The 15353-nt window shown below is 44.6% G+C and overlaps 1 protein-coding gene across 1 annotated transcript in view; it reads right to left on the reverse strand.

The window, feature by feature from the left end:
- Window positions 1-15353, reverse strand: part of NPSR1 (neuropeptide S receptor 1) — an 835810-nt gene that overhangs the window by 495384 nt on the left and 325073 nt on the right. The window contains exon 4 of the mRNA XM_040433038.1: window positions 12379-12472. Coding sequence (XP_040288972.1) covers window positions 12379-12472 — 94 coding nt within the window. The remainder of the gene's footprint in view (window positions 1-12378; window positions 12473-15353) is intronic.

The following is a 15353-nucleotide window of genomic DNA, read 5'->3' on the forward strand; positions in this document are numbered from 1 at the left end:
CCCTCCCTAAGCCTGCAATTGTGGGCCTTTGGGAAAAGGATCTACAACGGACCCTGACATCTCAAGAGATATCCAAACTATTAATCTCCCCCCATAGGATATCCAGATGTATACGCATCCAAGAAAATAGCTACAAAATTCTTATGCGCTGGTACAAGACTACGGACAAAACCTGTAGATACAGTTCAACAGCCTCTGATGTCTGCTGGAGATGTCACAAATCTAAGGGTTCCTTTATGCACATCTGGTGGTCGTGTGACTTAATTAAATCTTGGTGGCACAAAATAATACAACTATGCAACCAGATATGCCAGTCCTCACTCCTCTGCACCCCTGAACTACCTCTGCTATCTTTAGGAATGGGGGGTATAGGCTCATACAAAACGTCCCTCTACACTCTTTTACTAGCAGCTGCCAGATTGCTCCTACCAACCCACTGGCTATCTCCTGAAATCCCCAGTATTGACCACTGGATCAATAAGGTAGATCAAATATATAGGCTGGAGAAAATCTCTCACTGGGAGTCACATTCCAGATCCTCTTTCTTACAGATATAGTCGCCTTGGAGATCTTATAGAAAATTTATATAGAAAGCTCTGTTAATATTCTTCTCCTATTGCCTACCTACCCACACTCTGGAAAACCCCTAGGCCCTACAAAGCCTCCTCCCCACAACACAAGAACTATAGTTCAATACTTATGACATTCTGTTCACCTTAGAATATACTTGTGCTTAGCTCTATTTGATACCTGTCAATGTTGGGCCTAACCGCCCTTTAGTTATTTGTATTAGTGACTTCTATACTTATGAGATTGTTGCTTCTTGTCATGCCACATGTATTGTTATTACAATATTTCTTTGACAATGTACCTTGCTTTGAAAAAGAAAAAAGAAAACAATAAAAATTGTCAATTAAAAAAAAAAAAAAAGGCACACGGTCGCCATTTGGCAGGAGAGGGACCCTGAGATAAGACCCCACCCACACCCACCTCAGAAACGTCCACCTCAACAATAAAAGGTAGAGAGACATCAGGTTGTACCAAAATGGGAGCGGAAGAAAAACTCTCTTTGATACTAGAAAAGGCTTTAAGCATATCTACCGACCACAAAGAAAAATCGACCCCCTTTTTAGTCATATCAGTGAGTGGCTTAAAAACAGAGGAATAATTCAAAATTAACTTTCTGTAATATGTGGCAAAACCCAAAAACCGCATCAGCGCCTTCTGATTCTCAGGAAGCTCTCAATCAAGCACAGCGCTGACCTTCTCAGGGTCCATGCGAAAACCAGAAGTGGAGAGAAGAAAAACAAGAAATTGAATCTCTGGAACCGTAAACACACATTTTTCCAGTTTAGCGTACAATTCATTCTCCCGCAGAATCAGCAGGACCTGACGTAGGTGGTCTCGATGAGTCTTGAAATCAGGAGAAAAAAATCAAAATGTCATCTAGATACACCAGTACAAATTTCCCCATTAAATGATAAAAAATGCTGTTCACAAAATGTTGGAAGACGGCCGGAGCATTCATCAAACCAAAGGGCATAACCAAATTCTCGAAATGACCCTCAGGGGTATTGAAGGCCGTCTTCCATTCGTCCCCTTCCCTGACCCTGAGGAGGTTGTATGCTCCTCTTAAATCCAACTTAGAAAAAACCTTAGCCCCAACAATCTGGTTAAACAGGTCCGGGATCAGATAAAGCGGATATGGGTCACGAATCGTGATACGGTTCAGCGCCCTGAAATCCAGACAAGGTCTTAAAGAACCATCTTTTTTCTTAACAAAAAAAAAAACCAGCGGCAACAGGTGACTTCGAGGGTCGGATGTGTCCCTTTCTCAGGCTCTCAGAGATAAAGCAATACAACCATTAGGAACTCAGATCTAAGTTGTAATCGCAATGCGATTAATACAGGTTATATTAATCGCATTGCGAATTCAACTTAGAGCTGGGTTCCTAATGGTTGTATTGCTAGAATATAACGAAGATTGAGAATATAGTGCTATATTCGTTATATTCGTCAATTCTAGCAATACAACCATTAGGAACTCAGATCTAAGTTGTAATCGCAATGCGATTAATACAACCTGTATTAATCGCATTGCGATTACAACTTAGATCCAGTGGCGTTGTGAGGGGGGTACGGTGGGTACGGGCTGCACCGGGTGACACCAGTCTGATGGGGTGTCACCCGCGGCCCGCCGGCGCAGGAGTTCTCACTCACAAGTTCAACTTCTAAACTTCGCAAGCAAGCATGTCGCGCCGTGACGTGATAAAAGGGGACGGGGGTGTGACTCACTGCAGCCTGGTGAGTGGTGGGGCGCCGCGGCAGCTGCCCTGCAGGAGTCTCTGGTGCCGGGAGGAGGAGGTAGGTAGAGCGCCTCTGACTTTATAGACCAAATTATTTTAATAATACCCCAATAATAATAAGTTAATAACCTAACCCCATTCATAAATTACTGGTGGATTATTATAGAGACGGCCACATTTACTAATCTTTGCTCAGGGGGGCCCTCATAAATATAGAACCACAGGGTGTGGACTGGTCATTTTTACTAAGGAATATAGTTTCAACGTTTATGTGCAAAAGAGAAAATAAGAAGTCAGCTCCAATCAGATATCTGCACATAGACCAAGACTCTGGGTCTATGCAGATATCTGATTGGAGCTGACTTAGTGACTTCTTTTTTTTTTCTCTTTATCTCTTTATTATGGCTTCGGGGGGGGGGGGGGGGGGGCAGGGGTGACACCATTTTCTACCGCACCGCGTTACACCAGCCATAGCAACGCCAACCATTATGAACCCAGCAAAGTTGAATTCGCAATGCGATTAATATAACCTGTATTACAACTTAGTCAAATTTGTGACACTGCAGCTTCCGAATGAATCTAAAATGGATGCTGTCCAGGAGGTGGGAGGGTCTGGGAGGGAGGGTATGATGCTGATTGGCTGGAATGTGTCTGCTGACTGTGAGGTACAGGGTCAAAGTTTACACAATGATGACGAATAGGGGGCGGACCGAACATCGCATATGTTCGCCCGCCGCGGCGAACGTGAACAAGCGATGTTCGCCGGGAACTATTCGCAGGCGAATAGTTCGGGACATCTCTATTGGTTAATCACAGCCATGCCAATAGTAGGCATGGCTGTGATGGCCTTTTGGGGCAAGTAGTACGACGCTTGTTGATTGGCTGCTTTGCAGCCTTTCAAAAAGCGCCATAAAACTCGCCGAACACCGAACCCGAACTTTTACGTAAATGTTCGGGTCCGGGTGCCGAAAACCCTAAATTTCGCTCAACTCTAATCATAAGTAGTATATTTGCCACATATGTAGCAGAAATTGTCTGGATCGTTAACACATTTGCTTTTATACATCTTAAGTTTTAAAACTGATAGCACTATAACAGATCCCTTTATCAAAATCTTGCCTTAGTGCGTCCGGACAGGTCTGGACATGTCCATTGGAATATTTCCAATATAATGCATTAATATTATAACTGAATAGGCTTTGCATGTATAACTTAAAATCTAGACGTGTCAGACAAATTCAGAGTTTGTATTTGGAATCTTCCCGCTCATTTTAGTATAAATCACATGTTTTTGTCTCAGTAGCAAAATCATTGTTGCGTGGTCTAAATGATGTTCCCGTTCACTGACTGTAAACAGAGATATTAACAGATAAATGTATCTAACTCTGCCGACATCTTTCTAGGCTCCACGTCTCTAGTCCCAGCATCTGTTCCAGGACATGAAGCAGTGGAATGACATTGTTTATCCCGTAGTCCTGGCGACTGACAAATAACCTGGCCTCCTCAAAGGGCCTGAGCAAATGGCAGGTGTCACGCATGAGCTGCCACTGGCTGACATCAAAGTTACACAGGGGACTATTCCTGTCTAATTGGATCATCAGGAAATCGTTTATGCCCTTTCTCTGTTCATATAGTCGGTACAACATATGGAGGGTGGAATTCCAAAAGGTGGAAACGTTGCATATCAGCCTATGTTGGGGGATGCCATTCTGCCGCAGTAGCTCAAGGAGGGTGTGCTTTGTGGTGTACGAGTGGCTGAAGTGCATGCAAAGTTTCCTGAACATTTTTAGGATGTCTTTTAGATGGGTGAAAGGCTTCAGGAACCGCTTGACAACTAAATGGAACACGTGTGCCATGCAGGGCACATGGCTCAGCCCTCCTTGATGCAGTGCCGACACCATGTTATTCCCATGTCGGTCACCATGGTTCCGATTTTTAGTTGTCGAGGAGAAAGCCAGGATTTAATTTCTTAATGAATGACGCGGAGCAGTTCCTCCCCTGTGTGACTCCATTTCCCCAGGCAAACGAAGTGCAGAGCAGCGTGACACCGCCGTGCCCTGCACATGTGGTATGCTGGAGGGGCACTGTGAATTGTCCCTGCAGTAAAGGCTACGGACATGGTGGAGGATGAGGAGGCAGAGGCTAACATTGTCGCAGGACCAACGCCGTGAGAACGTGGAGGCGGAAGCGGCATCACCTGGCCAAGTTGCTGGTGTGGCTGGGCAGGAACCACATTCACCCAGTGGGCCATATAGAACATGTATTGTCCCTGACCGTAGTTACAGCTCCACACGTTGGCACTGCTGTGCACTTTGGCAGACACCTACAGGCTCAAGGACTGGCCCACCTTCTGTTCTACATGTTTGTGCAGGGCTGGTACTGTCTTTTCGGCAAATAAATGACAGCTTGGGACTCTCCACCTCGGCTCGGCACAAGCCATAAGTTCTCAGAAAGGTGCAGAGTTCACTACTTGTAAAGGGAGGGACTGCAGCACCAGCAAATTGGACAGGAGCACGTGCAGCTTCTGTGCCGTTGGATGAGTGCACGCATACTGTTGTCTCTTGGCAATCGCTTCAGTGATCAATTGCTGAAGGAATGACTGACGAGGAGGAGGAGGGCGAGGAGCAGGAGCATCAGGACCGGTAGATGATTGAAAGGACAGAGAGCTCCCTTTGGCTGGGGTGGTGGAGCTTTGACTGCCTGAAATCGTGTGCGTGCCACTGGGTGATGCAGCGGTTTCTGCGGCATGCTGGACCACCACATCGGAGCCATGGTTCTCCCAGGCCACTTTATGGTGACACTGCATATGTTGACCCAAGGCCGTGGTGCCAACATTCACACCCTGACCACGCTTCACCTTCTGCCCACAGATTGTACATATGGCCATGTTCACCTCTTCCGGTGGCTTAACAAAACACTGCCACACCGCCGAGTATGTGATTTTACCCCCAACACTATGCACTGACTGACTGCTACTGCCGCTGCCTCTGTGAACCTGTGCATCGCTACTTCCTGGGTAGGTAGGCTCCTGCAAAGCGGGTGGTCTACCCTGGGCACGTTTGGCTCCCGACCTTCCACTGCTGCCACCCTGCTGACTCCCGGCCATGCTAGCGACTTGCTGGCTCCGCTGCTGCCTCACGGGCAAGCTGCCACCTTCTTCTCCCGATGATGATAAAGCCCCTTCGTCACCCTGCTCCAAAGTGTGATCAGCTACATCCTCATCATCAAGTACTGTCTGCACATCACTGATAACCTCCTCAACCGTCTCTGGGTCTGGAGCCTGACCGCTCGCAATACCAGTTCCCACGCCACTCTCCTCATCACTACTTGCCCGCCTAGTGGAGGAATCGGTGGATGTCTCCTCCACATGTCTTCTACTAACTCGTCCTCACTGTATAGTGGAGCTGAGCCCACATAATACAATACTTCTCTGGCTGAGGGAACAGAGGCAGGTTGAGGACAGGTGAGGGCACAGGGCCTGCTCCTGGGCCATGCCAACTAAGGGTTGTGTCTGACGAACCCACTGACTCTTGGCTGGGGGTGTCTAATGTCACTTGCAACAAAGTCAAAGATCGAGTCAACCATTCAAGAACCGCTGGGTTGCTGGTCAAGACACGACCGCTAACTGACACTGGGAGCTCAGGCCTCTCGAAGTGACCCCTGCGGCCACAGCCCCTTACTCTGCTGCGACCTCTGCCTGCACCAGAAACACTTAGGCCTCTGCCACTCCCCTGTGCAGGGGCTGGCACGTCTCTGTCTGACATACTGTTAGAGGAAATAAATAAATAAAAAGGAAATTAAAACACCCTAAAAAAGTCAGTAATTTTCTCACTTTACCACACAACAGCTAATAAGCCCCTTTTTTACACTAATACACAAAAAAGGGCTTTAGAATATATAACTGCACCGCTGAATGGCAAATATATTTTTGTTTTGCCACTAATACATGCAAAAACAGGCTTTATAACATAACTGCACCGCTAAACCACAAATATATTTTTCTTTTACCACTAATACACGCCACAAAAGGCTTTAGAACATATAACTGCACCACTGAACGGAAAACATATTTTTATTTTGCCACTAATACACAACAAAAAGGTCTTTATAACATATAACTGCACCGCTGAAGGGCAAATATATTTTTATTTTGCCACTAATACAAGCCACAAAAAGCTTTAGAACATAGTTAGGTCCATATATATTTGGACACTGACACAAATTAAGTTTTTATTTCCTGTTTACTAAAACATATTCAAGTTATAGTTATATAATGGACATGGGAATAAATTCCAGACTTTTAGCTTTCATTTGAGGGTATCCACATTAAAATTGGATGAAGGGTTTAGGAGTTTCATCTCCTTTACATGTGGCACCCTGTTTTTAAAGGGACCAGAAGTAGTTGGACAATTGACTCAAAGGTTGTTTCATGGGCAGGTGTGGGCAAAAAAAAATCTGTGAACTGAGTTTTTCGCTCTGCCTCTGCTGCACTGTGCATGGCCGCAGAGTGAGGAGCAGTTCAGCAGAAGGAGCGCGCGGCAGTACAGCACTTCACTGACAGGCCCCGCCCACCTTCCATGTGGGAAAGACACTGTGGAGCAAGAAGAAGAAGATGGCTGCCACAGTGCTCCTTCAGGACGGACTCCTCAGGTGGCCTGAATGAGTGACACTGACAGTGAGTAACAGTCAGTGTCGCAGTGTGACGGAGTCACTCCCTGAGTGCTAGGTGGGGTGACCAGGCTGCCAGGCAGTATATAAAGGGGTAATACTGGTAGGCCTGGCCTGGTATATGGACAGCAGAGATGGGCAGATGGCATCCTCTGGGCAGTACTGTACTATCAGCAGTTAGTGACAGTCAGTGTCACAGTGTGACTGAGTCACTTAGTCACACTGTGACACTGACTGTCACTCAGTGCTGATAGCTAAGCACTAGGCAGTGAAGTGCCATGAGAGTCAGGCCAATCAGGTGGCAGTCAGAGTGCTGGTGAAGGATGACCAGAGAGACAGTACAGCCCAGAGGATGCCATCTGCCCATCTCTGCTGTTCATATACCAGGCCTACAACTATTACCCATTCATATACTGCCTGGTCACCCCACACCTAACACTCAGGGAGACAAGTGACTCAGACTGAGTCACTTGTCTCCCTGAGTGTTAGGTGTGGGGTGACCAGGCAGGCGTGTTCTGAAGGGGTAATACTGGTAGGCCTGGTATATGGACAGCAGAGATGGGCAAATGGCATCCTCTGGGGGTTGTATCTTACATGGGACTGTATGCTGGAGGGGCTGAAGGCACGGGGAGTGATGTATTTTACATGGGACTGTATTCTGGAGGGGCTAAAGGCAGGGGGAGTTTGTATTTTACATGGGACTGTTTGCAAGAAGGGCTGAAGGCAGGGGGAGTGATGCATCTTACATGGGACTGTATTCTGGAGGGGCTGAAGGCAGAGGGAGTTTTGTATTTTACATGGGACTATAGGTTGCAGGGGCTGAAGGCAGGGGGAGTGATGTATCTTACATGGGACTGTATGCTGAAGGGGCTGAAGGCAGGCGGCGAAGAGAGGGAGTGTGATATTATTTACATGGGACTGTATGCTGGAGGGGCTGAAGGCAGGGAAGTTTTGTATTTTACATGGGACTGTAGGCTGGAGGGGCTAAAGGCAGGGGAAGTTTTGTATTTTAAATGGGACTGTATGCTGGAGGGGCTGAAGGCAGGGGAAGTTTTGTATTTTACATGGGACTGTATGTTGGAGAGGCTGAAGGCAGGGAAGTGATGTGTCTTACATGGGACTGTATGCTAGAGGGGCTGAAGGCGCTGGGGGGTTGTATCTTACATGGGACTATATGCAGGAGGGGCTGAAGGCAGGAGAGTGATGTATCTTACATGGGACTGTATGCTGGAGGGGTTTAGGGGGCCATAATTATTACTATAATACAGAGGGGGCCATAATTATTATAATAATACTACAGAGGTGGCCATTATAATATTAATAATAATAATAATAATAATAATAATAATACAGAGAGGCCAGTATATATTATAATTATACAGAGGGCATTATAGTTATGGGCACTACGGGGAGGGGAGGTCTGTTATCTAAGGATGATAGTAAAGTGAGGAATCAAAAGAATTTTCTGTGAAACTCTACAGAGACGAGACGCGGCTGAAAGAAGGTTTCATGGCGGTCTAATCTCTGAGTGAAGACGCTGAGGAAAGTCTACATCACAGGAGATGTCACTGGATGTAACAGGTATAGTGCGGTATTCTCCTGTATATTTCATAGCAATGTATGTTATGTCCATCCAAATATCTTTTTTTTTTTTTTTGGGGGGGGGGGGGGGGGGGGTGGATATAGAAATAGAATTTGGCCCACACTGCTGAAGCCTGGCCCCAGACCTCAGGTCACACTGTGTGTGTTCTGAATCTTGGGGCCTCACACCCATCTACTAAATTATCTGTACTCAGAGTTATTACTGTGTTATCTGTGGTGTTACATAGGACTGCAGGTGACATCTACTGCATTATCTGTAAAAAGGAGCGTGCCCATAGGTTGGGGGGGCGGCGCAATACTTGGCTTGCCCCGGGTGCTGGCAACCCACGCTACGCCACTGGTCACCAGTCATGTAGGTGGTCGTACTTCATAAGTGACAGCTATATGTATGCAGACTCATACAGGAAAGGCTGCCAATCACTAAAGAGACCACCCACTTGCACAGCTGAGCTCAGAAAGGGCAGAGATTTAAATGAATAAATTACAAGTTTTCCATCTCTATAGCATGCCGTCTGCAGATTGCTAGGTTCACTTTAAAATTAGAAATGTTAATTTAGTATGTAGTAAACACAGGTTAATGCTTTCATTATGCATTACTTTATTGTACAGCAATCATACAAGATGGAAGGATTGGATACATGATATAAAACAATCTAATGGGATATGTGTATGGGATGAAAGGGAAAGAACAATGTGTGATTAGTTCAGTCTTGTAGACTACAGTTTGATAGACAGTTTACATCTATATATCTTTAATGCTCGCTCTGCTTGCCTTTTCCTATAAAAAGCTTGGCAAAGCCACTGAAGAAGGAACTAAGTTCCAAAACACATTTGCCCATGGCTATATGGTTGAAATTTGATCTTGTTATTGTCATGCTCTATCTTCCTTGTTTCAATTGGAGATAACCATACTCTGCCCCTGCACTGGATAATTGGATGTGACGTGCATGATGAAGAGTATACTTATACTATTAAACCTGCACTATGAGAAGTCAGTGTCCTAAAGTGTAGAGAGTGCATGTGTGAAAGATACTGTATACTCTACAGGAGCAGAGAGGAGGTAGCCACACCTATCTGCGGTAATATATTCATATTTGTTTTTATATACTGTACTCAGACAACCATGGATCGAGAAATTGTATTTTACTTACCACCAGCCACTTGTTAATATAGTTATTACTATTACCCTTTTTTGTGACCGGGACTGCAATTAAGGCCTCATGCACACGACCGTTATGTGCATCCGCGTCCGTTCCGTCATTTTTCACAGTTTAGCGGAGGTCCCATTCATTTCTATGGAGCTGTGAAAAAAAACGGATAGCCCTCCATTTTTTTTCCGCGTCCGTGATCCGCGATTCCAGTCCGTCCAAAAAATATAACCTGTCCTATTCTTGTCAGTGGAAAACGGAGGACGTACCCATTCAAGTCAATGGGTCCGTCCAAAAAAACGGATGCACAACTGGTATGTCATCCGTGTCCGCGTCCGTTTTTTTCTACAAGACCTTGGTGCAATAAAATTACACTTTTCATTAACCTTCCTTTTTTTCCCCCTGTCAGACAAAAAAAAAAAGGAAGGCACAACTGAAGCAAAATCGGACACGGACCACTGAAGCCAAATCACTGATAGTGAAAAAACACTGTCGTGTGCATGAGGCCTTAGTATTATCAGTTTTATTAATCTCAATCAATATATTCAGCATTGTTTTTATGTGTTATTATGTGTTTTTATTTGTGTTTTATAAAAAATTAGACTAGTACCTGGTCACTAGAGAGCCTGTTACTTCTTTATTTGTCTTAGGCTGCGTTCACACGGGCGAGATTTCCGCGCGGGTGCAATGCGGTAGGTGAACGCATTGCACCCGCACTGAATCTGGACCCATTCATTTCAATGGGGCTGTTCAGATGAGCGATGATTTTCACGCATCACTTATGCGTTGCGTGAAAATCGCAGCATGCTCTATATTCTGCGTTTTTCACGCAACGCAGGCCCCATAGAAGTGAATGGGGTTGCGTGAAAATCGCATGCATCCGCAAGCAAGTGCGGATGCGGTGCGATTTTCACGCACGGTTGCTAGGTGACTGTCTATACACTGTATTATTTTCCCTTATAACATGGTTATAAGGGAAAATAATAGCATTCTGAATACAGAATGCTTAGTAGGTGATCAATTGAGGGTTAAAAAATAAAAAAAATTAACTCACCTTGTCCTCTTGTTCGCGTAGTTCTCCCGGTCTTTAGTTCTTTAAAAAGATGAACTATGGGCTAAAGGACCTTTGGTGACGTCAGATCACATGCTCCAATCACAGGGTCCATCACCGCGGTGATGGACCCTGTGATTGGAGCATGTGATCTGACGTCACCAAAGGTCCTTTAGCCCATAGTTCATCTTTTGAGAAGTAAAGAAGAGACCGGGACTTACGCGAACAAACGGAGAAGGTGAGTTAATTTTTTTTATTTTTTTTAACCCTCAACTGATCACTTACTATGCATTCTGTTTTCAGAATGCTATTATTTTCCCTTATAACCATGTTATAAGGGAAAATAATAACATCTACACAACACCGAACCCAAACCTGAACTTCTGTGAAGAAGTTCGGGTCTGGGTACCACAGTCGGTTTTTTATCACGCGCGTGCAAAACACATTGCACACGCACGATAAAAACTGAACATCGGAACGCAATCGCAGTCAAAACTGACTGCAATTGCATTCCTACTCGCGCGGGTTTGCCGCAACACACCGGGACGCATCCGGAACTAATCCGGACACGCTCGTGTGAACCCAGCCTTAGGGCTTGTTTACACGGCCGTTGTGGTTCCGTGGCCATATTGCGCACTCCGAATCATGGATGTGGATCCATTCACCTGAATGGGTCCGCAATCACGGAGATGCGGAATGGAAGCACGGATCGGAACCTCGCGGAAGCACTAAGGAGTGCTTCCGTGGTGTTTCTGTCCATGCCTCCGTACCGCAAGAAATTTAAATTGCTCTATTTTTTTTGCGGTGCGGACGGTTTACGGACCCATTGAAGTTGAATGGGTCTCGATCCATCCCGGCCGCCACACGGATGTTGCCCGTGCATTGGGGGCGGCAAAAATTGCGGTCCCCAATGCACGGAACGGAACCACAATGGCCGTGTGAATAAGCCCTTAAAAAGCTGGAGGAAAACTGACGTCTCAATGGATCATATTGTCTTCAATAATAATTTTGAACCCAATGAGAATAAATTCTTCCCATATGCATGCTCTGTGGAGTCCCCTCAATGCCTTTGATAGGCTGTTTGTGGGTACACAGCTGGACAATGGGGGGTGAATATCGACATACTTGTTTACTGATCTGGAGGCAGATGTTCTATTCATGTATTACTATACTTAATAGGGCTTGCTGACTGTGACATGCAGTATTCCATCAATGACTATTTTTGTTTCTAAGTTACCGTACTTTATATTATAGTATAAATTTAACACCTAATTACCCTGATGGTAAAGAAAATATTATGGCAAACCCATTTTCAGCTCAATTTTCAGTAAAACACAGAACAGCAATTAATTTTAGCTATCAGCTTCAGAATTGCAAGTGCTGCAGTGATTTGATAGGATTCCCTTGGCAATTTCTATGAGAAAATATTTCAGAAGAGTTTATTTTATTTTTTTTAAAGATAAAACAACTTGTATATCAAGAATAAAGTGCAGAGTTTAGATCAATAAGTACATTTGCTAAGAAAAGAGTATTCCTTTCGGAGTGAATAAATACATTTATGCACAGGCTAAGTACAAGTACAGTATAATAATAGCTACCATACCTCCTTGAAGAAATTTCATTGGATGAACTATAGCATGATATCTGTCTATACTGAGTGATATCAGCACATAGGTAGATGCATACAGAAGTACGACCTTAGAAAAAAAAAGAGCAAAATTAATGTAGTAGATTTTAGAGCAATCTATTAAACATTATACAAGTGCTTGATAGAGTGATGCAAAAAGTTTTTCTTAAGATATATTTTCTACTTCACAGTAAATACATACTAGAACACAGGACAATCTACATACATTAAATATAATGTAAAAGAATGTTTATTTCAAGCCTAGCATGAAACGGTTAAGCGCATAAATCTGTATTAGACTTCAGCATGACAGCACTTCTCCATTCCTTAGGCCTCTTTCACACGACAGTTTTTTTTTTTCGTTTTGCGGGCCGTTTTTTGCGGTCCGTATACGGAACCATTCATTTCAATGGTTCCGCAAAAAAAACGGAATGTACTCCGTATGCATTCCGTTTCCGTATTTCCGTTTTTCCGTTCCGTTGAAAGATAGAACATGTCCTATATTTGGCCGCAAATCACGTTCCGTGGCTCCATTAAAGTCTATGGGTCCGCAAAAAAAGGAATGCATACGGAAATGCATCCGTATGTCTTCCGTATCCGTTCCGTTTTTTGCGGAACCATCTATTGAAAATGTTATGCCCAGCCCAATTTTTGCTATGAAATTACTGTATACTGTATTTGCCATACGGAAAAATGGAACGGAAAAACGGAACGGAAACGGAAACACAACGGAAACAAAAAACGGAACAACGGATCCGTTTAAAACGGACCGCAAAACACTGAAAAAGCCATACTGTCGTGTGAAAGAGGCCTTAGATTGTATAGGACCACAAAGTTACTTTTAGATGGCTTAAAGCAGCTCTGTCACCTGGATCAACCATACCCTAGCAGGAATATAGCCTGGTAGGGTTGATGACACCACCCTGCCTTTAGATTGACAGCGCTAGACCGGACTTGTGTCCAGAACGGCTCGTGCGCACAATATCTTCTGCTTCATCCCAAGCAATGTGCACATGCGCCGTTTTGGACACAAGTGCAGTTTACCGCATTCAATCTAAAGGCAGGGGCGTGATGAAAAGCATAGGGGAGTCAGTAGTAGGCTGGAGACATGCTTGGTCACCTTTCTTTATAGCTCACCTTTTAGTTGAGGATCATATTAGACTGATGTGAGTCAAACTACTTAAACCACCACCAGTCGCTAGGACTAGGGCCCTTAAGAACCCAATGCCCTATTCCCTCTAACATCACCTCAGAAAAATGTTGCTTTCAATGTTTTTTCTGTTTGGCATTTACTGTTTGGTCCTTATTGTTAGACATAGAAGTAAAAGGGACAATGAATGTGATGGTTGCAAATAATCAATATCTTAGATTATGTTTTTTAACTAAAGTTAATATTGAAAAATTAATGCTTTCTCATCCATTGGAATAAAATGAAAAAAACGGATACACCTTGTGAGATAGTGACAGATCTCACAGAGGTGAGAGGCAAAGAAGGGGTGGATAGTGAGGTCCACACCCCTATTCCACCACAGGTGAGACCAGCTGTTGGTGCTCGGGCTGTCAGTCTAGGAAAAGGAGATTCGTTGTGCAACAGGGTCCTGCTGGAGGCTCTGTATTAGTGATCTCAGCCGGGCTGGCTGAGGGACCACGGGGCTAGGTGCTAGCCGGAGCATTGGGGGAGGCTGTGACGCCTGGGCGCAAGGGTCACGAGTCTGGAGTCGGAGGCAATACTGGGCCACACTCCCTCATAAAGGTACTGGATGTGAGACCGTGTGTGAACAGGGCTCTGTACAGCCAGGCGGCTGTGGGACACTGGGCTGGGAAAGCCGCTTGTAATTACCGCGTGCGAACGGTGCTTTAACCCCTTAAGGACTCGGCCCTATTTCACCTTCTGGACTTGGCCATTTTTTGCAAATCTGACCAGTGTCACTTTAAGTGCTGATAACTTTAAAACGCTTTGACTTATCCAGGCCATTATGAAATTGCTTTTTCGTCACATATTGTACTTCATGACACTGGTAAAATAAAGTAAAAAAAAAATCATTTTTATTTATTAAAAAATACCAAATTTACCAAACATTTGTAAAAAATTGCAAATTTCCAAGTTTTAATTTCTTTACTTCTATAATACATAGTAATACCTCCAAAAATAGTTATTACTTTACATTCACCATATGTCTACTTCATTTTGTATCATTTTGGGAATGATATTTTATTTTTTGGGGATGTTACAAGGCTTAGAAGTTTAGAAGCAAATCTTGAAACTTTTCAGAAATTTTCAAAAACCCAATTTTTAGGGACCAGTTCAGGTCTGAAGTCACTTTGCAAGGCTTAGGCTACTTTCACACTAGCGTTCAGAGCGGATCCGTCTGCTGTCTGCACAGACGGATCCGCTCCTATAATGCAGACGTTTGGATCCGTTCAGAACGGATCCGTCTGCATTATAGCTTAGAAAAAATTCTAAGTGTGAAAGTAGTTCAGATGGATCCGTCCAGACTTTACATTGAAAGTCAATGGGGGACGGATCCGTTTGAAGATTGAGCCATATTGTGTCATCTTCAAACGGATCCGTCCCCATTGACTTACATTGTAAGTCTGGACGGATCCGCTTGCCTCCGCACGGCCAGGCGGACACCCGAATGCTGCAAGCAGCGTTCGGGTGTCCGCTTGCTGAGCGGAGGCTGAACGCTGCCAGACTGATGCATTCTGAGCGGATCCGCATCCACTCAGAATGTATTAGGGCAGTACGGATGCGTTTGGGGGCGCTTGTGAGCCCCTTCAAACAGAGCTCAAAGCGGAGCCCCGAACGCTAGTGTGAAAGTAGCCTTACATAATAGAAACCACCCAAAAATGACCCCATTCTAGAAACTACACCCCTCAAGGTATTCAAAACTGATTTTACGACTTTGTTAACCCTTTAGGTGTTCCACAAGAATTAATGAAAAATAGAG

This window comes from Bufo bufo, chromosome 5 (genome assembly GCF_905171765.1).
Source record: "Bufo bufo chromosome 5, aBufBuf1.1, whole genome shotgun sequence".
Taxonomy (NCBI): domain Eukaryota; kingdom Metazoa; phylum Chordata; class Amphibia; order Anura; family Bufonidae; genus Bufo; species Bufo bufo.